The sequence below is a fragment of the Cataglyphis hispanica genome, chromosome 5 (assembly GCF_021464435.1).
Source record: "Cataglyphis hispanica isolate Lineage 1 chromosome 5, ULB_Chis1_1.0, whole genome shotgun sequence".
Classification (NCBI taxonomy): domain Eukaryota; kingdom Metazoa; phylum Arthropoda; class Insecta; order Hymenoptera; family Formicidae; genus Cataglyphis; species Cataglyphis hispanica.
The window spans coordinates 877,595-902,491 of record NC_065958.1 but is presented as its reverse complement, the minus strand read 5'-3'; the positions used below and the strand labels follow the sequence as shown (position 1 = coordinate 902,491).

General features: G+C 35.7%; 1 protein-coding gene across 2 annotated transcripts in view; it reads left to right on the top strand.

The window, feature by feature from the left end:
• The first annotated feature begins 4,944 nt into the window (after positions 1 to 4,944).
• LOC126849755 (autism susceptibility gene 2 protein-like) overlaps positions 4,945 to 24,897 on the top strand; it is a 33,020-nt gene continuing 13,067 nt past the window's right edge. The window contains exon 1 of one of the 2 annotated variants that reach the window (XM_050591947.1): positions 4,945 to 7,841. In XM_050591947.1, the coding sequence (XP_050447904.1) occupies positions 7,452 to 7,841 (390 nt within the window). In that variant the 5' untranslated portion in view covers positions 4,945 to 7,451. The remainder of the gene's footprint in view (positions 7,842 to 24,897) is intronic. The other variant, XM_050591949.1, reaches the window with a different exon arrangement.

Genomic DNA, 24,897 nt, shown 5'->3' with positions numbered 1-24,897 from the left:
CCGCATCTCAGGATCGAGTCTAGCAAGTGCGGCGCCCCAGAATGCGTGGTCCATACACCTACCATTGCTATCACCTGAAAGATTCATTTAACGCACTTTTGGAATTTTATGCAAATTCTAAAAAAAAAAATAAACATACCACCGATTGCAAAATAGCCTTCTTCTTCAAGGTTTCCTAAAAAGAAGTGTCCAAGCATTAAATAATCACTGAATATTAATTTGATTTATTATGAAGTCCCAATATCTGATATTCTTTTCGTTAACTGATAGTGTTGATCAGAGTCGATTTCTTGAGAAATCGAAAATGGAGTCTAGCTGTTTCGCACTTAAAGAAACAAGTAAGAATATAAAATATCTTTCTATCATCTTATTAATCATATAATAGATTTCACGTAGATTCTTGATTACTCATTTAACTATTGCATCTGTAAATACTATTACACTCAAAAAAGTTTCAATGGTAGTTACACTAGCGCATAATATTATCTTCCATTTGTCAAACTTGAGTCGTTTAAAAGCGTTTCAATAAATATTTTACAGAAAATGACATGTTTTTAACGCATTTTCATTATTTTAGATTATTAATGGTTAAAAAAGGAAAATATCTACACATCGAAATTTTTTTTTTTACAGAGAAAATGACTGCTCTATCTCATGCCGAGACTGTCGGAGCGAGATATCCCGAGTAGTAAGAGGCGAGAGGATTATCAGGGCGAAGCCACTGTAAATACAGGCACGTACGCGATACCGAGTACACACCCGAATGGACAAACACTGTGTGTATTTCTACCACAATGGCATGGTCGTCCAATCGGAGACCATCACCGTGAGAGACTAACGTCCCATTAACCCATTAAAGCCCACAATCGCCTTGAGACTTTTTGAGATATATCTTTGTTTTGTGAGTCATATTTTGCCAACGCTTTTTATCGCTTTTAAAATATTATTCAAATAAAAATTACAAGTAATTTTTCTCTAAAATTAAAATACAGCATGTATTCGCGAAATATATCTTGTCTAAAATTTTACACGAATAAGATCGAGGTCATATTTATGATTATAATTAATCCAAACGGATTAATTTTCGAGAATTAAAATAAATATGTAAGAATAGTAACAAGTAAGAAACATTGGATTTTCTTCTAAAATATATTCAATAAAAAAAGTTAATTATATCGTGCAACTCTAGAAGGATGTGAAACTTGACGGAGGAAGAATAATAAAATTGTACCGTTAAGTAACAGCAATAATTTAAATCTGACATTTGAAAAATTGTCTGACTTGTTGGAAAGAAACTTACTACACGATCGCGATTCGAAAAAGTTTTCTAATTTAAGCACGCGATTTCCTGCCCTTACCAAGTCTCAGAACATGTACGCGCTTTCTTAGCGAGATGGCTCTCCAAATGGAGCCATCGCGATAAATAAGTAAATACGTTCCGACTGCGCGACCGTGTGTCTGCGGATACATGTATATTTTCAGAAGCCCATTCTTAGCATTCGTTCGAGATCGTTAATATGCAAATACGCGCGTTCCAGCCGAGTGCCTTATATCGCGCACGGATTCGGCATGTAAAGTGATTCATCCGCGCTCATAATCAAAATAACATATCGCCTTCGGGTTCCATTGGCGCGTCTCTCTATAATCCTTATACGCCGCGCAATATCATACAAGGTCGACCTAAAAAGGCGATTCGCCCCATCACTATCATGATTAATTAGCGGCGCGAAAAACATCGATAAGATGATCTTTTTATTTTCGCGAATCAATCGAGATTTGTCCGCATACAATTACCAACGAGTGACTAGTAATCACGTAGCGAATCAATAGCATGCCGATTTGCTCTATTTGTCGCCAACAAATAGAATCGCTTGATAACGAAAACTATTGTTATATTAAAAATGAAATTTTCTTTTCACAAATAAATACATTTTACAATATTGATTTTTTTTTTACTTAAATAAATAAATACTTTGTTTCTAAGAATACTTTATTATATTAAGTAAGAATGCTATATTATATTAAGTAAATTATTTGAATGTAATAAAATTATAATTTTTAAAATTAATTATTTAAAATTTTAACATAAAAAAATATTTATTTAAAGATAAAAAATTATTTATTAAAATAAAAAAAATCTGTGTTTTTTTCAACAAGCAGGCAAAAATTAAAAAATGTTTTTTTAAAGGTAATATTTTAGTATATAATAAGAATAAAAAAATTAATTTTTTTTTTCATTTGCAAATAAAAAAGCATATTTTTCTTTTATTTTATATTTTACTAATTCAAATATATTTGTTACTTGATTGAAATAACTAATCCTTTACAAGTATTTAAGTAAATAATTGTTTTTAATCAAAAAAATTTTTTTAGATTTAGTACATTTTGTTCAATATATCATTAGATTTTTCAATGACCATTCTATTGCAAAATACTTATTATTTCAGTATATTTCTCTTGTCAAAAATCATATTATATGTATAACAGCTTACTTTTTAATTAATCGCAGACGTGTTTGAATCGACGATCGCAATCTGTCCCACAAAATTGCATTAAAAGAAGTTGCGCATAAAAAAATCTGCAGAGAGGATAAAATCAATGAATTACTGCAAGAAATGTAGACTTTCATTGATACTGATTTATTCATTGAACGCTATATTTAAAAAGCGTCGCTCAATATATGTAAGTCGCGCGATACTATGAGATGTAGATTGCGATGTTGATCGTAAATCAGAAATCAGAAAGCCGCCGACAACTGTATGAGAAATATATCTATTACGCGCCGTTCTCTCCATTTACGATCGTAATTTTCTCGCTTTCCTTGACGGCAATTTGATTCCACGCAGTCGCGGCAAATTGTGCAAGTAGATCGAACTTATCGAGGCCTTGGAATGTGCACATTTAATCTCGACGCTAATACGCATAATGAGTTTGATATATCGGGGAAACGATGTCAATGTCAATACTAATTGTTGTGAGCGCATTAAAATGACGCCATAACGATGATATTTTCTGATTATCCTTCAATTTTGTAATTTGATTTAAATTTGTCTTGAGATGATGAATATTGATGCAGAGCCTCTGTATCAAATATAAAATATTTTCTTAATAGAAAAAATTTAAGATTTGATTTTGAGATATATCTTTTTTTCATTCCTAGTTGGAAAATTTATATTTTCTTGTTCAAAAATATACTGGTAAAATTTTTTTGTTAAATAATTAACACATTCATGTGTTAATTTAACATATTGCTGTATTAATTTAATTCTAGTGTTAAATTATTAAAACAATTTAAAAAAATGTAAAAATAACACATCATTCACTTATTTTTAATTTTACATAACAGAAATGTATTATTAGTGACGGGATTTATCTGTTAAAATTTACAGAAAAAAATGTTGATTTTATTCTACAATAGAAGTGACAGTGATTACAAACTGTCAATAATATTTTTCCAAGTTAATTTTATCATTAAAAATATGTTAAATTTACACAAAATTTATTTTTAATATTAAATTACTTTGCGGTTTGCATATATTTTACATTAAAATATTAAATGCTAGTTATTATTTAACATCCATATTATGTTAAGTGACACAAAAATTTGTGTGGACATGTGAATCGTTTGGACATGTGATCTGTTAAATTGAACACAAATTTTTCAATGTTCTGTGTTCACACATTGACATCTGTATTTTGAATTTACTTAAAATTTATATTTACACATTGGAGCGCAATTTAATATTATTAAAATTAAGAGATTTTTTAAAGATCATAAATACAAATTGTTTGAAATTCGCTGAGAATAACAATCTCATCATTTTAGTGTACATTTATATAACCGATATAGAAATTCGTGACACAGATTTACCTAATATAAACATATCGTTTCCAAAACCGGCTGCGCGAAATGATTGTGGATCGCGGAGATGCGCTCTGGCAAAAACCGGCGTAATTGTTGCAGCGAACTGGTTCAAAGGAGACGCGCCTTTCCAGGTGCGGCTTAACCGATTATATGGGAAAGAGATGCGGTCAGTCATCGCGTAAGTAACGTCATCGGCTCGATTTGCACATTCGACACTCATCATTTTATAAGGACACAAAGGACGAGTATTCATAAGTAAAATTTCAATGCACGCGCCATACAATGCAGGCTAATATAAACATACGAGAATAATCTTAATATCATGCTTGTGTCAATAGAAATTTGACACAAGATTGACACAACTTCTAATGCTATCGAAAAAGCTGATTGAACGATAATAAAATATTTTTCTCCTACAAAATCTTTAGACCTTTCTCTATCTGAACGGAAAAAATAATTTGCATAATGTCATTTATTTATTGTTAATTGTGTAAGATTATTCTCTTTAATTGTCATCAGATTATCTTGTACTTTATTCGCTTGGAAACTTGAATTGTTTGTAAAGTCTAGAAACATTTGTTTAACGTAAAAACTTTTTATCGATCCTAATTAATGAAAGAGGGTATAAAAAAAGACGTTAAGCTCATACCGAGCATTCGTAGTTAAGCCACGAAGACGTTAACAGTCGCTCGCTGCACTGGAGTCAGCGCTCGTTTCCCATTCTCTGCACGATTATACCAAAATTACCGCCACAGTGTATATCGAAAATCGATACCGGAAGAGGAGGAAAAGGAAAAAGAAAGGAACAGTAGAGTATGTGCCGCCATCTGGCGGGTCAAACTGTTACCGGAAAAGATATAGAGGGCGTTACGTATCGTTGCATGGTCGACGCATGCGTTTGCTTCTAGGGAAAAAACGAAAAGTACCTAGTCGCGTCGGATAGAAATGACAGCACGGGCGGGCCAGTGGAAGGGTGGAGGGGAGGGATGGCAAGATTGCCTGATGAGGTAAAGAAAGAGAGAGGGAGAGCGAAACGGCGCTCCGAAACGAGAGGCATGACCCCAGAGGCGAGAAGGAATGAGCTACATGTGTAGTGAACGCGACTCTCCGTTCTGTATAATCCGCGCGTACATACATCCGTAATTTGCGGAAGCGTATTGGGGTAAAAAAGTGCGCCATATTCTCTCAGGTGGCGCGACAGAGAGACACGAGAATGGGCGCCAGACCGGAATGACAGAGATGCATAGCATCGACGACGGAGATCGCGTCGTTCGCGCGTAATTCGGGGCGTGTGCCTTTCGCCGTGGACCGCGGCTTTCTCGCTTCGTCTCTGTCTCATCCCCTCCTCTTTCCCATTCCTCTCACTCACGCGCTCGCTCATACGCTCTCTCTCTCTCTCTCTGTCTCAGCTGTCTGTCTCTCTCGGTGATTAACCCCGGTGTATTTAACGTGCAATACGTGCAAAATCGCGCCAGGGCGACGATGCGCCAGCGACGGCATGCGTCACGCGTCACCATCCCGTGACACGACGACGTTTGTCGTCGTGCGCTGCGTGTACGCGCGCGCTCTCCCTCCCTGCCCTCCCCGTCTCTCTCTCTCCCTCGGTACGAGAGGGCCACGAACGAGAGTACGTACGAAAGACAAGTGGACAGTCAGTCAGTCAGTCAGTCAGTCAGGCAGGTAGACCGAGGAGAGGAGGAGATCGGTGGCAGTGGATCCCGCTGGCAGGCCTCGGCGCGGCCATTTTTCCACCGCACGATGCGGCAACCGTGCGTGCCCGTTCGATCCGCCATTCTAAACAATCGGTGCGCTACGTGCGCTCCCCGTAGGATGCATCTGACAACGGCAGATCGCGGTGGCACCGCCGTCCCGCGACGACAACGATAAGCGCTGCCGCGCTGCGCCGACCAACCAACGAGACAGGCAGGCCAGCCAGCCAGCCAGCCGATCAGCCGAGACGGACGTGCTCACGCACGCATGTACGCACAAGACGCGCTGCCCCGCGCACGTTAAGGCAGTGCGCTGCTATTCGACGTTGCGAGAGACGACGTGACGTCGCGAGGACGAGAGAACGATACGGCCCGTGGCCGCCGGCAGTGCTGGAGGTGGTGGACGACGCCGTCATCTCGCCGACGTACGTCGACGGCGACGACAACGGTGGCGAGGAGGAAGAGGAGGAAGCGAGGAGGCGGGGTAGGAGGTGGTGGTGGTGGTGTAGAAGAAGGAGGAAGAGGGACGTGATCGTGACGATAACGTGAGGAGGAGGAGGATGATAACGGTAGCGCGCGCGCGGCCACAATCGCAACGTGGACGACGGCCACGATCAACGGAAGGAAACGGAACACGGAACGTATGATTAATCATCCTGCTGGCCGCTACGCCGAGCTTCTCCTTCGTCCGTGCCTGCGATTCGCGAGTTAAGTGCGAATATAAGGAGAGAGAGCCCGGAGATCGTCGGACGTTAATAGTGTGTGTGTCTGTCTATCTATCTATCCATCTGTGTGTGTGTGTGTGTGTGTGTGTGTGTGTGTGCGCGTGTGCGTGTGCGTGTGCGGCCACTACTCCGATCTTCTTACGTGCACGTTGGTGCTCCAAGTGCGACCAAGTCTCGTTCGCAAAAGTGCTCCATCTCGGTGTGTCGCTCTCTCGCACGCGCTCTCTTTCTCTATCCCTTTCCCTATTCTCCTCTCTCTCACTCTCTCTCTCTCTCTCTCTCTCTCTATCTATCTATCCTTCTCTCTCTCTCTCTCTCTCCATCTGGTCTCTGCCCGTCTGTCTGCCCTGCGTGCGTGTTTCTCGCGTGCTTCCTCGCCGCACGCACCCGGGACTCTTCTTCGACCAGCGCGCACGATCGATGTGACATCGCGGCCGTGCCGTGCTCTCTCGTGCTGGTGATATCGCGGCCACGCATCGCGCCGACTACGCACCGCGAGCGAGAGGAACTCGTTCGACGAGCGCAGAAAAGGAATATCGCGGAGGCACAGGCGTGTGTATATATATATATATGTGTGGTGTGTATGTGTGAGTACATACGTGCGACAGAGTGCGTGCCGACAGTAAGCCGTCTCGTGAGTGCGTATCCCGAGGCAGTGTAGTGTGCTCTCTCTCTCTCTCTCTCACTCACTCACTCACTCTCACTCTGCCCTGTTCATTCCCCCGTTCATTCCCCTGTGTTCTCTTCCTACCTACTCGCCTTTACTCGTTCCTCTAATACTCTGCGTCCCCTCGTCTTCCTTTCTTCCCTCACCCTCCTCTCTCGTCCTTTCCCGTCCTCTCTCTCTCTCTCTCTCTCTCTCTCACACACTCTCTCCCTGTCTTGCTTTTCTTTCTCTCGCTCCCTCGCTCCTCTCTTCCCATCGGTCGAGACGACCATAGAATGCACGACGACAACGCTGCTACGACCATCGTTGCTGTCGTCTGCTCTTGTGCTCCCTTTGTCGTCGTCGTCCTCGTCGTCGTCGTCGTCGTCGTCACCTTCCTCCGTGCCATCCGTCTACGTTGACCACGAGGCCAACGTGTCGCGGGTGATCGCTAGAAAATATCGGACGTTTCAGTGAAGTGCCGAGGAGGAGGTGGTCACGCGAAGATGGAGATCGAGGCGAAGCAACGTAGCCAGAAGAATCGACGACGGGAGCGGGCGCAGCGCATGCTGGCGCAGAGGGAGAGCCTGGCCACCGCGAAGCAACAGCAACAGCAGCAGCAGCAACAGTCGCAGCAGTCGCGGCAACGGCCGCCGAACGACGAGGAGGACAGCCACAGCGGCGAGGACGAGGACCCCGCCGGCGGCGGCGGCGGCCTCGGTGCCAAGACCGGTCATCCGCGGGACGGACACTCGCGGCCGCCCAGGCCACCGCGACCCCCGAGGCCCCGCAAGAAATCTTCCCTCGCGGCCGCCAACCAAAAGGAGCCACCCTTCGAGGAGGACATTATCGACGGATTCGCTATCCTCGCTTTCCGCACGTACGAGGAACTCGAGGTAAGAGGACAGGCTGGATTTCCGGATATTTTCTCTTCTTTTTTTTTTTTTTTTTTTTTTTTTATTTGGGCTTATCCGTCTGTCAGTCCATTCTTGCGTTCGAACATCTGACATAATCCTATGAAATGAGTCTGTTGACATTCTTGTCCCAACTCGGGACTAGAACAAAGATGTAGATTTGTAAGAATGTTTGAGTACGGTCCCAAGTAAAGACGTACAAAATGCAAAGCAATTTTGTACAACTTTCAGAGGGATCACTGGGGCTCAATTCATAATATTCAAAGCTTCAACTGCTCACAAAATGCAAACATTAAGAAAAGTTCAAACAAACCTTTAATTATTTTCGAATCAATTTTCTTTTTCATTATATATATATATATATATATATATATATATATATATATATATATATATATACATCGGTTCTCTTTTTTGTTTCTGTTAAATGCCATTATGTCGAATAATAGAATAATTTATTGCGATTTAGGCTCATGTCAAATACATAAAATTCAAATTAAACTCGACCTTCGAAAAATTTCAAGCATTAGAAGACCTACATTCTGAAACATTATTCTTCAATAAATCCGTCGTCCCGGTCATTAGTCACGCATGTCAAGCTTATTACACGTTCGCTCTAATGTAAAGTAACACGAAAGATACTTTATTGATATCAATACGGAATTACTCTCTGAAATAGATATTATGTATTTTAAATCTCAAGATTCATTTTCAAAGTATTTTATATAATCTTGAGATAAATACAAAGGAATGGGAGAACTAAAGTTCTTAAAAATTTTTTTTTTTTTTTACAGTTTCAAAGAAAAGGAAAAATCCCATCTTTTTCACTGCCCTTCGCAGCATGACGTAGATAATATGTCTATTGTTTCCAATGCTCCACGTGTTAAATATACCCTGCTTTTCAGTCAATATGCCTGTCGATTGCAGATAGAAGCGAAAATTTCTTTCTCGTGGAAAAGAATGCTGTTTTGCCCGAATCTTGACTACGTTATTATGTGCTTACGTTTATATTTACGACCGCATTTGATTATCGAGACATTTTCAAGGAGTCGTGCTTACCACTAATTGCGGGACACCGAAAAGATATGATGATACACTTGGTAATGGATTACATTTTGCTAATGGCCATCTCTCTAATGGTTTCCTGCATTTTTACGATTATAAAGAGAGGATAATTTGATTATGTAGATGCGATAAGAAAAGGAAATTTATTTACTTCACGATTTTTAAACATCGACAAATTCTATTAAAGAAAACGCAATATTCTCAATAAATTCTAGCAGATACGTTCAAGTAGATGAATTTATACGAAGTAATGCAAAGTTGATTGATAAATAATGATCAATCGTTATTCTTAGCGACGCGAGATAACATAAATTAAGTTCCTGAAAAATATTGACAACACAGATTAATGGTTCTCAAACTGAAATTCCGCGAATTACGAAAGGACGGTATACAAAATGCCATATTACTGCACCACTACCTGGAACGAACACACGAGACACACAAAGACATTCAGTCAATAAATAAAATTCAATTTCTATTAATTATGATACATAAAAAGGCATGTTATCGTGTTTTACAACCGGGAAAAATTTGAGAAACTCTGCGCGAATAAACAGGAAAGAATATAAATTCACGAGGCGTGTTGAACGAAGAAGAGAGAGAGAGAGAGAGAAAAACACATGCTTTTATAATGCAATAAACGTTTTATATCACATTAATATCACAGCCATTTTATTTTTCGAACAAGATCCAAGATATACTTCCCTCCCACCAGCGAATTGCGAAAATACGCTGACAGATCTCGGTCATTCGCGCGGTTCGATCGTGGTTGAAGCTAAAACCGAATCGAATCGGCTAGATGCAAGCGGCCTTTGGAACGCGCGATATCGGCGACTGATAGCGGCAACTGATCGTCATCTCCTCTCGCGGGCAACGCGGGCGCGCTCCTTCATCACGGATCGCATCGCATCGCACCGCCGTAATGCACGTACTTGACCATTTCTTTGCCGCGGTCTAACGGTATTCGCGACGCAGGGCTCGCACGCGGTAGAGAGATTTCGCGCTTACAAACAGCGAGATGAAAATTTGTTTGCCATGTACGCGTGAGAGAAATCCTAATTTTGTGCTCGCGCTTTAACTCCGCATAATGTGTACCGAGTAAACATTTTTTCTTTTTTTTTTTTTTTTCTTTTATCACAGTTTTCTCTGCTTAAACATCCCTGGAAAATCTCCCTCTTTATAAGCTTATGTATAGATGTTGAAAGGGGAAGGGGGATAAATGGGGGCTCAAAAATCCATAATTCGTAAGATCTGCTTTTAGCTATGAAAGCGTATTATCTCTAAAATAGATCATGCAAATTAAATGAAAAAAAATTAATCTATTCCAGGTATATAAATTATTTTATAAAATATTTTAATTATTAAATTAAATTATGGTACTTAAAAATAATATAATATAAAGATATTTATGTATATATTTGTATACACATATATAAACAAATACATATGTATTTATACAAATATATAGAAGAGTTAATGCATAATCGAAAATTCGATTAAAAATCTAACAAATATTACCTAGTCATAACAAAAATACAGCTGATTTAAGATAAAGAATACATGAATGTTCTAAATCTAGATATTTCGAGGACAGATAAGTCGCTCCGCAAAAGCTCGTCGATAAGAAACATCGTAAATTGTTCGCAACAGTTATTTTTCGCTTATTGACATAAATTTGCATCATAATCGACCTTGCGACCTTGTAAGCATCCCGACACGCAACATATTAATGTTCGCTTCTTTCACACATACACATACTCCTCTTCGTTCTATTATTATTAACAAAATAAAAAACTGTAAATAAAAAATTATAAATAAAAAAAAGATTATAGCGACGATACGTCGCGATAGTAAAACTCATTAATATATATGTCATCAGGAGTGGCTCTTGAGAATCTTATTTTCCGCAAGCAATTCTCGACAGTAAAATTTCCGCCGTACATTGAGAGCGACACTTAATGAGTGCCTAATTGAGAGTTTTCTCCGAGAGCGATCCTCGATAATAAAACTCTCGAGTGTGCACTTTGCCTAACCTTTGATATATCGCAAGATATTCTTTCTTCTTGCTCTAAATTCGCTTTGAGCCGCATCGTTCTGCACTGTTTCAATCATCTAGTTCTAATTAACAATTCTCCACATTTTTTTACATCGTATCGATAATGACTAAAGATTGAATATCTTAGCTTTTATTAGTATCATCAATATTAACGTCGATATTTACTTTTTGGAAAACATAGTTTTCAGGAAATTTTTTTGTATCTACACAAATCAGAAGTTCTCGTGGAATTTTATTGGAATTCAGGAAATATTCAAAAAAATTCTCTCTAATAATTTTGCTCTTATATTGTAAGCAATTCACCAATAAGCCAAGTTGTAAATTATGTGTTTAAAACATATTATAAATATATTTTTATTTCTGTTTATACAATGTTTTAACAAAATATGAAATATAAAATACAAATTTTGTATTTTAATTTTTAGTGATAAAAAAATATTGTGCAAATTAAAAATTATCTTATTGTTAGAAAACTACTGCAGTTTTTTTTTCAGCATATTTATAAATTTAACTTGAAACTCTTAAGTGACCTTTTTTTTTTTTTTTTTTTTTTTTTTGTAAGTAAAAAACATTAGTAAACGCACAATAAAAAAACTTATTTTAAGAAACTGCATTTGAAAAAATCTTTAAAATATTCTCTTTACTTGAAATTTTGAAAAAAATATCTAGAAGATCAGGAAATATCCAGGAAATTTTTTTTACAATATTTGAGTAGATACTATTAATCTATTAAACGGATAATTATTTCAACGAAAATTTCTTTATATATCATTAAAAGGGAGTAATTATGATGAATAAATTTCGTTTTTTTCTATTCTAAGGAAAAGTAATTGATTTCACAAACGAAAAACGCATATGAATTCTCGCACATTAATTCTAATTGTAAGACGTTAAAATTGTCTCATCATTGGTGTGTTTCTTATTTGCGAATCGATCATAAAGAGCCTTGAAAAGAAAGTAAATTAACACTTCGCTCATAACTTTTTATTTATTATCAGCCTGTTACAGCTGATCCGAAGTAATTTTGTTAATTGCACGTTGTATCTTCGTGATTTATTGATATATACGCGTGCTCGGAATTATTATTTCTCGCTGTAAAAACTTGACGCGATAGGCCGCGTTTAAATCCGCAAATTAACTCGAAGACACGCCGCGCAATTACGCGCCTTTATCGTGATTTAACGCGGGCGGAAAGTTAATCATTACTTTTTATTGTCCGCTGGGCGCGTCTCCAAGACATAATATTGTCGTTGCTTTTTTCAGGGAGATTGAAACAATAAAAGTTCATAAAAATTTAAATAAATTTAATTCTCGCGATGCGGCAGAATATATAATAAAACGTACATTACGTGCTATATATCTCGAATGAGTATATTTGTTGAATTCTACTTGTATGTGTGTGTCTACATTATCAAAGAGAAATTTTCATGTTTAATGAAAATTTTCAAATTTAATGTTTACTTGTGTGAAATCTATTTTCATTACGTAAGATCTTTATATTATCTTGTTTGATGTAAAATTAAATTATTTTTGAAATCAAATTAATTACACAACATATATCATCTTAATTTCAAATATTTCCTTGAAATTGAATAATTACATTATAAATTAAATAATTGATTTCATTATTCCTCAATTCTAGTTTTATATCATCATTCGCTGGAATATAAAATAATTTCGCATAATTTTCTTCGGTATTGATCAGATCTAAAATAATTTGCTTTGCAAATTGATAATTGTGCAATTATCATTGTTGAGAAGAGATTATGAATGTGTGTGTTTATTATATCATCGTCATTATGAATGCTTATTTCTCGGCTTATTAAACATGCACGTATATTTTTAAAATAAACGACGTTCAAAGTCTCGTTCGATTTTAATAATATACGGGCATGATGTTGACTTTATCGATTTTCTCTCGTCTTTCTTATTTAATAGCGAAACATATAAGGATCTTTATGCGTATCGATGGAACATTTATAGTTTATTTATCAAGGTTACCTCGTATTTATGACGACAGTATCCTTGCAGCCGGCACGAATCTGCAGGTGGCTCGCTTGTTGCAATCCTTCACTCTCTCGATCCTAGCGATTTACGCGTCTATCCTGCTTTCATGTATCACTATAGCAAGAAATGTATAACCCGCATTTATAGCATATATCGGTTTCTAAATAGCACGTAGTGTCGATACGTCATTTTCCAAATAACGTGAGATCGCGAAATTCGTGAAACAAAACTATTCGATTACAATAATGCAAAAGTTTTTCTTTTACAGAAAGATTTTCATATACTTTGAAATAAAGTCAGCTGATTTCATCATTAATCAAATTTCAATATTAACGAAAAACACATTCTCAATAAAAATTAGACAGGGTGTTTGATTGACACTTGAAAAAACATAGAAAATGGAATTCTCAGGGAATTTGAGGGAAATCAGAGAATTCTCATAGAATTTTGTTGACACTCGGGAAATTTTTTTAAAAATTCTCTTTAAGAATTTTGCTCTTATACTGTAAACAGTAGACAATCCGCCAATAAGCCAGATTATAAATTATGTGTTTAAAATATATTCTAAATATATATAAATCTCTATTTATATATTACATGTCTTAACAAAATATTAAAAATATGCAATACGCATTCATTAATTTTTCGCGATAAAAAATAAAAATGTTATTCAAGTTAAAAAATTTAATTTTAACGAAAACTATTTAGTTTTATTTTCAGTACATTTGTAAATCTAGCACTTGAAACTTAAATGTTTTTCCTTCGTGAATGAAAAGCATTAAAAATTGTATATATAAAATAAAAAAAACTTATTTTAGGAAATTGCATTACAAAAAATATTTACAATATTCTCTTTATCCGAAATTTTGAACAAAAATACTCGGAAAAATCAGGGAATTTTTAGGGAAATCTTTTACAGAATTTGAATAAACATTCTGTTAACTCTTCGTTATGTGGAATTATATAATTATAAATTTTCTTATTATATATTAAAAATGTAGAATTTCTTACCTCAGATCGATAACTTTCTTATGCAAATATCAGGATAATCATTGGAGTGATACGCGCACGCGCTGCTTTGCTTGTATTACAAACTCATTCTGAGACAGACTTCCGTCACGCGGAGCTGACGGTCTTCTGACGTTTCTTACGTTTGTTTTCATTTCGCAAAAAGCGAAATTTATCTTCGGGCAACCATTTTGCGAGACGGCCGCAAAATACGTAAATACGTATCACTATAGGTAACCGCTCATTACCATAATCATTACACTCGCTATGCTTGTTTATGCAACCGGCTTCGTGAATTTATCGCCTCGTGGCTTCTTTTACTTTTTGCCGTCGTTTTACTCGTGTCACAATCGGAGGACAAAAGTGACAAAGCCAGACACGTGTGACGTCTCTTTTTATGAGCGGCCTATTTTTTGACAATAGAATAATCGTAACTCATGCATTAATTAGAAATGAAATTTATATCAGATATCAGATACTCTTCGTTTAATAAAAAGATTATTTTTATATATATAAATCCGTAAAAATAATCTTTTTATTAAACGAAAAGTATCTGATATCTGATATAAATTTCATTTCTAATTAATGCATGTAATATATATATATATATATATATATATATATATATATATATATATAAATTAAAATAAAAGTTACTAATAAAGTTTTAGTATATTAGATGCATTAATATATTCGTACTTGCTATATGTACATATACAGGATGTCTCTAACCAAGCGTATATATTTTTTAAGAAAAAGGAAAGTGGATTTTATCAAAAATTGCAAAATTTTTGACGACTAAATCAGGTGCATTATGCTCTATTGTATAATGATATTTTTAACTTCCGGTGCCGATCGGAAATGAGCTATCCAAAGCTGAAGTTGAATTTTTTAAATAAAATGTGGCATTTTTTATTGCAAATTCGGATTATATATGAACATAAAGAAATTTTATTTACATAAATGAATCATTTTAATAAATTTGTTATTTTTTTAATAACATGATTATAAAATAAATTATAGTAACATGATTAACCTTTATAAAGGTTATAAACTTTATGTATTAACATAAGGGATTAAACATTTATTAATAATCTGAAAATAATTTTGAAATTTTAATAAGATAATAAATAGAAATGTGCTCTTTAATTTTGTTTTGGCATTTGAAGATATTTTTGCAAATTGATTTCATAAATTTTATAATTTTGATGAAATTTGTCCACTTGAAATATACTTCTTTTTAATACATACACGATATAACGGAATATTTTTAGAAAACCATATGTCCTTGCGATGTTAGTGCTGAACATATCTTTTTTAAAACGTCACATTATTATCGCACATGCAAATGACGAGACGGAATACGCGGATCATTTAAATGGGTTTATTGATCATTCTCGAATAAATATTCCGGCATGAATGATCAAGTCTCAAAGCTGCTAAATCTTCAAAAGACATGGAGTGGAAAAAGTCCTCTGCTACCTGATTTTTATTTTCTTAATCGAAAGCACTACGATGTTTTCTCTCGATGATGCACCGTAATCTCTTGCTAATGAAATAGAAAGAGTCGTGGGATGGATAAGATGAAAGAATTAAGGATGTAAAAATCAGTTTTTTTCAAATAGAAAAAAAAAACATTTGAGAAAAATAAATTTTTTTTTTTGTTATTTTTAAAAATGTAAAAATTATTTTTTTTTTTATATTTTTCTTATATTTTTATTTTTATATTTTTTTGTTTAATAAAAAAACTAAAGTTTTTATAAGTAATTTTAATAACTAAATTTAATAATAAATAATGAAAAATTAATTTACAGTAATTAAAATATAAAGATATTAAATGTTTTAAAAAGTGAAATAGAAAGAGTTGTGAGATGAATGAAAAAATTAAACACATAAAAACCCCATATTTTTTCTAAGAGAAAAACAGTTGAAAAAAAAGAAAATTGTTTTTCATTATTTTTCAAAATGTATTATTTTTCTGTTAACTTAAAAAGTAAAGTTTTTATATTTTTAATTTATTTCTTTTTAAAATAATTTTAATGAAAAATAAAGAAAAATTAATTTGCAGTAATCAAAATATATAAGGATATTAAATATTTGAAGGAAAAAAAAAAAAAAAATTGAAAGAAACGAGACTTATTTTCTTCCATAAAAAAAAACGTTTTTATGGAAAAAGACTTTTTTTTTTATTTATTTACATCTTTACTGTCGGATAAGATGGGCGAGAGAATTTCGAGCCTATCAAAAACAACATATCGATGTGCATCCTTGGTTTTCTTATTTGGAAACACGCGCGAGTAAAGCGAGATGGCCTTGTCGAGCGAGCGAAATTGCTCGCCGCCAACCATTCGACTCCGATTCGCGAAATGTTTCGGGGGACAAGAGAGTGTGTCGTTCGAATTGCATTTGGCGCGTCCGATGTCAAAGGCGCATTTTCGCTCCATCGTGTCCTTCTGCGATTGCCGTCGGCGCTGGTGGCGATGTGCGGAGAGATAGGAGTAGAGGAAGATCCTTTTGGTATCTCCGATCCTGTCGGAATGCGTACTCCGGTCTCGCTGGCAGATGCCGATTCTCACAACACGAGTGTCTTTCGCTGTCCTTTTTTTCCGTTCATTTGCCCTCTCCTCAGGACGAGATTGTCTCGTTTTCAGAAAAATATGTATATCGGCGCGCGCTAAAATCACCGTGAAATGTATGTGCATGCGTAATTATGTTGTAACAACGCCCGGAGCGCTACACGAGTTTAATGCGAGAACGCTGCAGCGATTTTCAACGTATCTCTCTCTTCGCTAATTAAATGTCCGCGATTAATAACATGCAATTTAACGCTTAGAACGTAGTTACAAAACATTTTGCAATACACTTTTTTTTTTGAGCACGTAATGAAATCACAGCATTCATTAGTTATTATTCGCGATCAGATTATGTCCATGAAATATGAGCTACTATAACACAGATTCATTGCTAATCATCACTAATGGATTTCTTTTTCTCCACCCTAATAAATTCCAATTATACATGCGCGGGATACGGTCAATATTTCCTTTTCCGCATTTGCATATAATGTTCTGTATGGTTTATTATGATTTAACAATGTTGTACGAATCAATTTATTTATTTCAAAAAAATATCGGACAGTAAATCACGCGATGTGCGCAGCGAAGAAAAATAGTGGTCACCGGTGAGGTCGGCTAAATTGAATTGAATTTTTAACGTCACTTTTTTTCGGAAACAAAGACTCATATGCAAAAAAAAAAATAGTTTTCACGCTCTCCACATATTTTTTCATCGAGAATTTTTTCCTTCTACATTTAATTGTAATTTTTATTGTACATTCTGTACTAAGTGCGGGCAATAAACTTAAAAATAATAAAGTCACTTTAGAATGTAGGAACGCAGTTATTTATAACTGATTCATGGCTAAAAAGGTTTCGTTCATCCGTGTCATGAAGAGCCACAATGAATGGCGTATTCTATGAATAGAGTTTCAGGGAGAACGGACTTATCGTTGCCTATTAAATTGTCCGCAAACTGCGTTATATTAGAACGCACTCTCCTCTCGCGGACATTGCCCATTTACGTTGATCGAAATATCGAGCTCGTTGATCGTCGACGATCGCAAAAGACGGTTTTTATTTAAAGACCAAAATGTCGAGCGATCGATAATCGTCGACGCACACTCGTGAATTCGAAATGAGTGTCACGTCGTCGTCCGTGATAAATGAGCTGGCATTACGAGCTAAGAAACACCGATACGGCTGCTACAATCTCATTAAGTATGACCTATTATTTATTCTAATTTGTATAAATTTTGAGTGACATTGTCTTATTGGTATCGTAAAAGGACGAGATTAAGAATGTGAAGTGTTTTAATTAATGACGTTATTCAATCGAGATCATTATTATCGCGACAATATGTCAAATATTAAATTAATGGTAATATCATAAACATACACACTGATATTTATTGAGATGGTCATATATAGAGACAATGGATGTATTTATAAATACGTTGCGCAAAAAGGATTATGATTTAATTTACATATAATTACTTAATCGTCCCTTTTAGGAGATCAGATTTAGAACAAATAGATCAATATGTATGTATATATATATAATATATATATATATATATATAACATTTCTCTCTACACTCTACATCGAGAGAAAAACAATGGTGAGAGAATAGAGCTATATAAGAATTATTTCTGTTATTTCTGAGAGGCGGCATAAAAAACATTCATAAAAGCAACATAAAAAGATCCACTTACACATTTTATTATAATATTTTTCTGTTATAGTTTAACGAAGGAAAAAAAAAGGATAAAACTGTATCTACGTTGCAGAAAAAAATACGCATTTAAATGACAAATTAAACAGTCATATACATATATATATATATATATATATATATATATATATATATGTATGTATATGCAAGTAAAATATCACTTTGCACGACCAATATAAAATAAACACCGAATCTCCCTTCCGCTAACGTGCGCTGATAAGAGCCAGTGATAAGGCTCCGCGTACCACTTCAGATTATGTACTCGTTTCTGGAGGGAAGGGGAGGGGAGGGGGAGGGAGATGTCTCGCGGCTTTTTCTCGGCAACGACCGAATGTCTCGGAACTTTTATATCGCTCGAACGAGTCTTTCCGTCGACGGGCGCGGGAGGGTGCGGGAACGAGGGCGAGGAAGAGGAGCTCTCGAGTTCGTCGGCCGTGAAACGTAATTTCGCATCGGCCAAAACCGCCGTCGTTCGGTCCAGATTATACCGAGGGCTCGCGCTCGCGGTGTCGTTAGCCGCGCCGAGAGAGTCAGGTCAGCGGCGGCGCGCCACTCAATAAATCAGAGTTGCTGCTGCTGCTGTGCATCGCACATCAGTGGAAAGCGGAGGACGGTCAAATTCTGTCACGTGATCCGTCAACGGAGATCGCCAGTCAAAATATATATGTTGGGTATACGTATGTACAGGGTGATTCAGAAATACTCAGGCAAACTTTGAGGGTGGTGAGGTCACCAGACAAAAACAAGAAAAAAATGTCATATAAACATAGGGTCATAGGAAATGCCTGAGTTATAATCGACAGATATGAAACTGACAGGATATATATACAATGACACATGATCAATGTAATATAAGTTAAATTCTTCAGTTAAATTATTTATTTACTCACAATTCATGAGAAATGCACGATCTCAAACATCCCATCACGGATGGTTTCGCAGGCATCTACAATTCATGTAAAAGCGTCTCTTCATTTGCAATTTCAGTTAAACTTTTAACTATCCTCACAGATAAAAATATAATGGATTTAGGTCAGGCCATAGTACTGAAGTGAATGTAATCTTTCGATTATAATTCCTCCATTACCTAAGCACTTCCATACGTACGTTTATGTGACATTTTTTTCTTGTTTTTCTGTGAAAAACTCATCCCTAAAGTTTGTTGAAGTATTTTTGAAACATCCTGTATATGCAAACCCGGGAGTTTGCATTGCGAATTTCACAAAGGTCGAGAGCAAGACATGGACGAGAAAAAAAGCGGAAATATTAATTATGTTAAAATTTATAGCAGTGGTATATTATTTTACTTTTGTGATAAAGTATCGAAGTTTTGTATATATGTGAAATGTGCGTACGTGTGTGTGAGAGAATTTATAATTTATTTTATTCAATATATTGTTAGAATGCATATAAAATTTCCTATCTGTTTTATATATGTTTCATTATATGAATTACATTTTGATTGCATATAATATGGCAATCATATTACTAGCTTTAAAAGGAAAATTATTTTTGACTTGTTTATGAGAAAATATCGAAAAATAAATATTTATTAACGTAATGTATTTATATGCGTTACATTTCGTCGATATCATCGCGTTTTCTCAATCCATTTTCAGCTCGATTCATTGAAAAATTATCAGAGATTTGTAATGCATATGCAGTTTTAGTATCAGTTGAAGTAATATTGAGAGATTATTGTATAGAACGGTTTTTTTTATTTTTCACAACCAGCAGAATCTATTTGCTCTTCTGTTTTTACGTTCTATAGCTTTTTCTTTTTTTACTTTGTCCGACCACTCGGTAAAATAATTCGAGAGTGCATCAAGCTAAAGCTTATTCACAGTTCGTTAAAAAATAATAAACTCGACCTATCGGCAGCCCACTAATTGCCGTACGAGGTAACAATCGGGTGACGCGTTGCAACTTAATTATCGTATAATTGAGCATAGGCTTTGAATTATTTTACGGCGAGCAATTTATAAAAATCAGCTAGGTACTCAAAAGCAATATATTGCAATTGGCTATCATCGGCGAATAATTCTATTATCCTGCGAATTACACGATACAATGATGAATATGTAACGAGGTAGCATATTTTAATAATAAATCAAAATGTACTCGATCGGCTCGGCCGTGTTCGCTTTTACATCATTATCCTTTAAAATCTGCAGGGTATTAATAAAAACTGCATTATCCATTTATCGCTTGTAGTTAATTATACAAAAGCTCTTATTAATACTGGTAAAATAAATGAGATTCAACGGTACCGATGGCAAATACACGAGATCCGTTGATAATTACCAGCGATTAATTATCAACGCAATGATATCGAGATATGCACAGGCAAATAAATGCACGCTTCAAAAATAAACATTTCTATTCGTTTAACAAAATATATCGATCTCTAGGATAATAAAATGGACAAAAAAATGTCACGTTTACCGTAACACATTTTTTTCCGCATGTATGTTTTTTATGTAAAAAGGATGAAAAAAAAAAAAATGGTTTTAATCGCGCGCGGATCGTATATAGTGATCGATATGGGGAATAGCATCGGTGTCCGACGACAAAAAAAAAAGTCGTTCGCACCTGCATGAAAAGTGACCTACTTCTCTCCGTAATTCCTTAAGATACGGAAGAAAGTCCATGTCTTTTACTTTCGCATCCACCTTTGCGTCGCGATCATTACGAGCTACTTTTTCGCCTTTGCGAAAAGGAGCTCGTCTAAGGAAAAAATCGTTTTAGATACTTTTCTGATTTTCAGAAATCTCGGATATGTAATACAATAGAGACATGTATTCTTTTATATGTCTTTTTCAGGAATTGAAACAACCTTTCAAAGATAAAGCGAGATCTTTTTGAATGGCACTGCGACCATAAGTCGCCTAAAAGAATATTGCAACCACATGTTTTTTTATGATTGTGAAAGACAAATATAATTATCAATCCAAATTTTCCGAAAGAGATAAAACTGAAAGGAATAGAAACACACACAGATTATAGTTCTTGAAATATTTTTAATATCGATAAAGCATTTCTTTTTTTTAAATCGCATCCCCTCTTTCCGTAATTCTGATAACTGTTATCAGAAAAAAATTTATGTCAACAAACTGTTATATTTTATCAATTTCTTTTTTCAATAATCGGTAATTATCTAATCTAAAATTTTTACGCTGCACATTGTGAGTATGATCGAAGGATTGGAGAGATCTAAGGATTGGCGGGTTTTCTCCGGAAAAGCGAGACGGTACGATCAAGAGGCGATTATTCGCACGCAGAAGTGATCAAACGGCAACATTATCCGCGATAAACATTAGGAACACGTCGCGCGAATAGAGTAGCACGCGCGACGATAATGGCGGAGTACTTATTTTCAAATCTTTGTCTCTTGCGCGACGAAACGAGGCAGAGAGAGAGAGAGAGAGAGAGAGAGAGCGCAGGAATCGTAAAATAAAAGCGCGATAATATCTCGGGCCGGTCAAATTATCGCGGTTCGCAGCTATGTAAATCGGCGAAAGATTTTTGCGCGAAATAGCAAAGAGAGACTTTATCGCCGCCTCCTTTTACACCACGTTAAATCTCTTTACTGCCACCGGTTTGTCGGTCCGTTATTTTTTTTTTCTCCCCTTCTTTCCCTCTCATTGTTCGCCCCTCATGTCTTTCTTTTTTCCTTTTCGTCTACGTCGGGGATAAATGCTTTATTGCCTGCCGATCCGACCATCCGGGCCAGTGGTGTAACTGGACGAGCACGCGCCCAAAACACACGACGTGCTTGTCATTTTTAATCGACCGGAGGGTCTAATAAAGACAGTGTCTAACTTTTGAAACAGGAAAGGCACGAGTTAAACTTGTTCCTAAAAAGAAATGTTCACCGACCACTGTGGACAGATGTTTCGCTTTACATAATTTCTGCTAAATAATATATTCTTCGATATTATTTTCCGTCGCACGTAATTACTATGGGAATAATTTAAAACGCAACTTCGTTTGTTCCTCATAACAATGCAATTATAGCAAGTTAATATGAAAATATGTACTTGCGCTGATCATGTTTTTTTTTTTCTCTATGCAAGTTTCTTTTTTCAAATTTACGGGAAAAAAATGCAAAGTGTGGGTAAAATTAATATGACTAATATCAATAATTCCATTATTAATAATTAATAAATGAAATATTAATAATTAATAAATTAATAAATGTGCGATATCATATAGGGGGCAATCATAATAAATTCTTGCTACCATTTTAATGCAGATGTAACATAATTTTATCAGTTGAGTAATAACGCAGCTTTCTCGTTTAAATCAACAGTATTAAAGCTCGTTCGTGTCGCTCGTAATCGCATTCCTCTTTCTCTGTTACGTCGTTTTTAAACGCGAAAACGCATCGCGATAAGAACTTTTCCCCGTCCACGGCAGAGAACGAGTCGTATCTCTTTTCACTGCGACTTGTGCGTGTATGTGTGTGTATTTCTCGGCGGGGCGTATCTTGACAATATTTTTAAACACTGCCATGCTCCGTCGGACTAAGCCAAACAACCCGACCGGTCTTTCGTTTATTATCCCGCGTAAGCGAATGCGAGTTCCCGCGCCGGATAAATATCTCGGGGATGATCTAATATCTTTGCTATAGGAGATTTTACAGTTTTAATACATCTCTTTTTGTCATATAGAGAGATAACAAGTTCATGCTCTGTACAACAGGATTGTTTGATTAATTCAAAGAGATAAATTAAGAGCACTAATAGTTTCCTTAATATGATTATGAAAATATTATGCAAATTAACTTTCAAGACTATCAATAAATCTCGTACATATGATTGACCATTTTAATTTAAAAATATTTAATACTATTAAGCATAAGATTTTAAATAGGATTTTTGTGCCGAAATATTTATATAATTGTTTATATAATTATTATATTTATATAATTATTTATATAATTTATTTATATAATTTATTTATATAATTTATATAATTATTAAATATTGAAAGATATTGACACCAGATTTTAAAAGGATTGATTGAAGATTGTACGAAGTATATATGCATAAATTTGCAGTTATCAGCGGAATAGAATAAAAAATAATAATAGCGAGTCTGCAAATCTCAAATACAATTTAATCGAGAACACTTGCATGCACGCTTTGAACATTAATATGTGCGCGAGATGAGATGTGATTTTCATCATGTCGGAGAATTTCGCACATCGCGTTAACCGCCGCATTTTTCGTCGCATTTTTGCGGGCGCGCTTAATGACGTGCGTCTCCAATAAACGAATCATGTGCGCCACGAACGCGCATATATACAACCGAATAAACGCGCGGAAATATGGCACGACGATTTTACCGTAAATCCGCGGGTGCAAACAATGCTCGCGATGATACGTGTTTACTTTCGTATAACTTTGGACGATCGCCAGGCGCCGTTCACCACCACGTCAATTCCCGCCGCTGGCAAACGGCCGAAAATCTTTGTCAAACCATATGTCCACGCATCACCCTCCCGCAGCCCACCCTCCTCCCCCGCCCTCTTTCCCTCGCCCGCCCCCTTAGCCACTCGCCGAGAAAAGTCAGCGTATGTTGTGTGGAATCTTTAACGGTGAACGAACATACGAGTTATGACACGGAGGCAAAAAGAAAAATGTTGTCAAATTTAACGCTCGTTATAAGCTGCACGTTATCGAATGATTTATCTTGCTCGCTCTTCCGGAAAATCTTTCTCGCCGAGGCGTGCAATCTAATTTCTGTCAGTGTGAGTAAACGAGTAGATTCAGTTCTCCCTTTTTTAAGCACATGTCGGGAATAATGAAACCCGAACATGAAAAATATTAAAATGGAATTGGGAATATATAATGATTATTTGAACAATTACATCTTGTTTAAACACTAAATAAAAAAATATATTTTTTTATCATGTTTTTTGTAGGATTACATAACGGCGTACATAATTTACAATAGCTGCATAAATACAGTACTTATATATGGATTGTTTCATTCTACAAATTTTACTCTGCAGAGACAAACCTATTTACTTTAATAGGATTTAAAGTTGGATGTATCCTTACATACACTTATCGAATCGCGGAACGTGTATGCTTTAATCTGTCAAAGTACGCAGAGAATTTATATTTATATTTTATTTACGATATTGCTCAAACACGATTATTAACGGTAATGATTCCATTAACGCTTAAGTGGAGAAGTAGGTAAGATCGTAAAAACCCGATCGCGCCAAAAAAAAAGTCATTGTATACATCAACGTAATTTTAAATCTACAAAAAATTTATGGTTACACTCTTTTATTACGCCATGGATAAAAATGAACTTATAAACATGAAAGTTAAAAATTGAATTTAAACTCGCGTGTTATATCGCATATTTAATGTATATTTATTTTGTACATAAACATCACGATTTTGTACCGAATTAAAATTTTTACAATCAAGCTTATTAATTTTAATGTCTCAGGTGAATAACCTCTTGTAACTTCGTGTTATCTCTAGTATATGTATAGTCGCTTTTGCTACATCGATAAACGTTTAAACGTAAGGAAATCGATTTTATATTATACTGCACACACTATTCGATAACATTAGAACAACGCAACA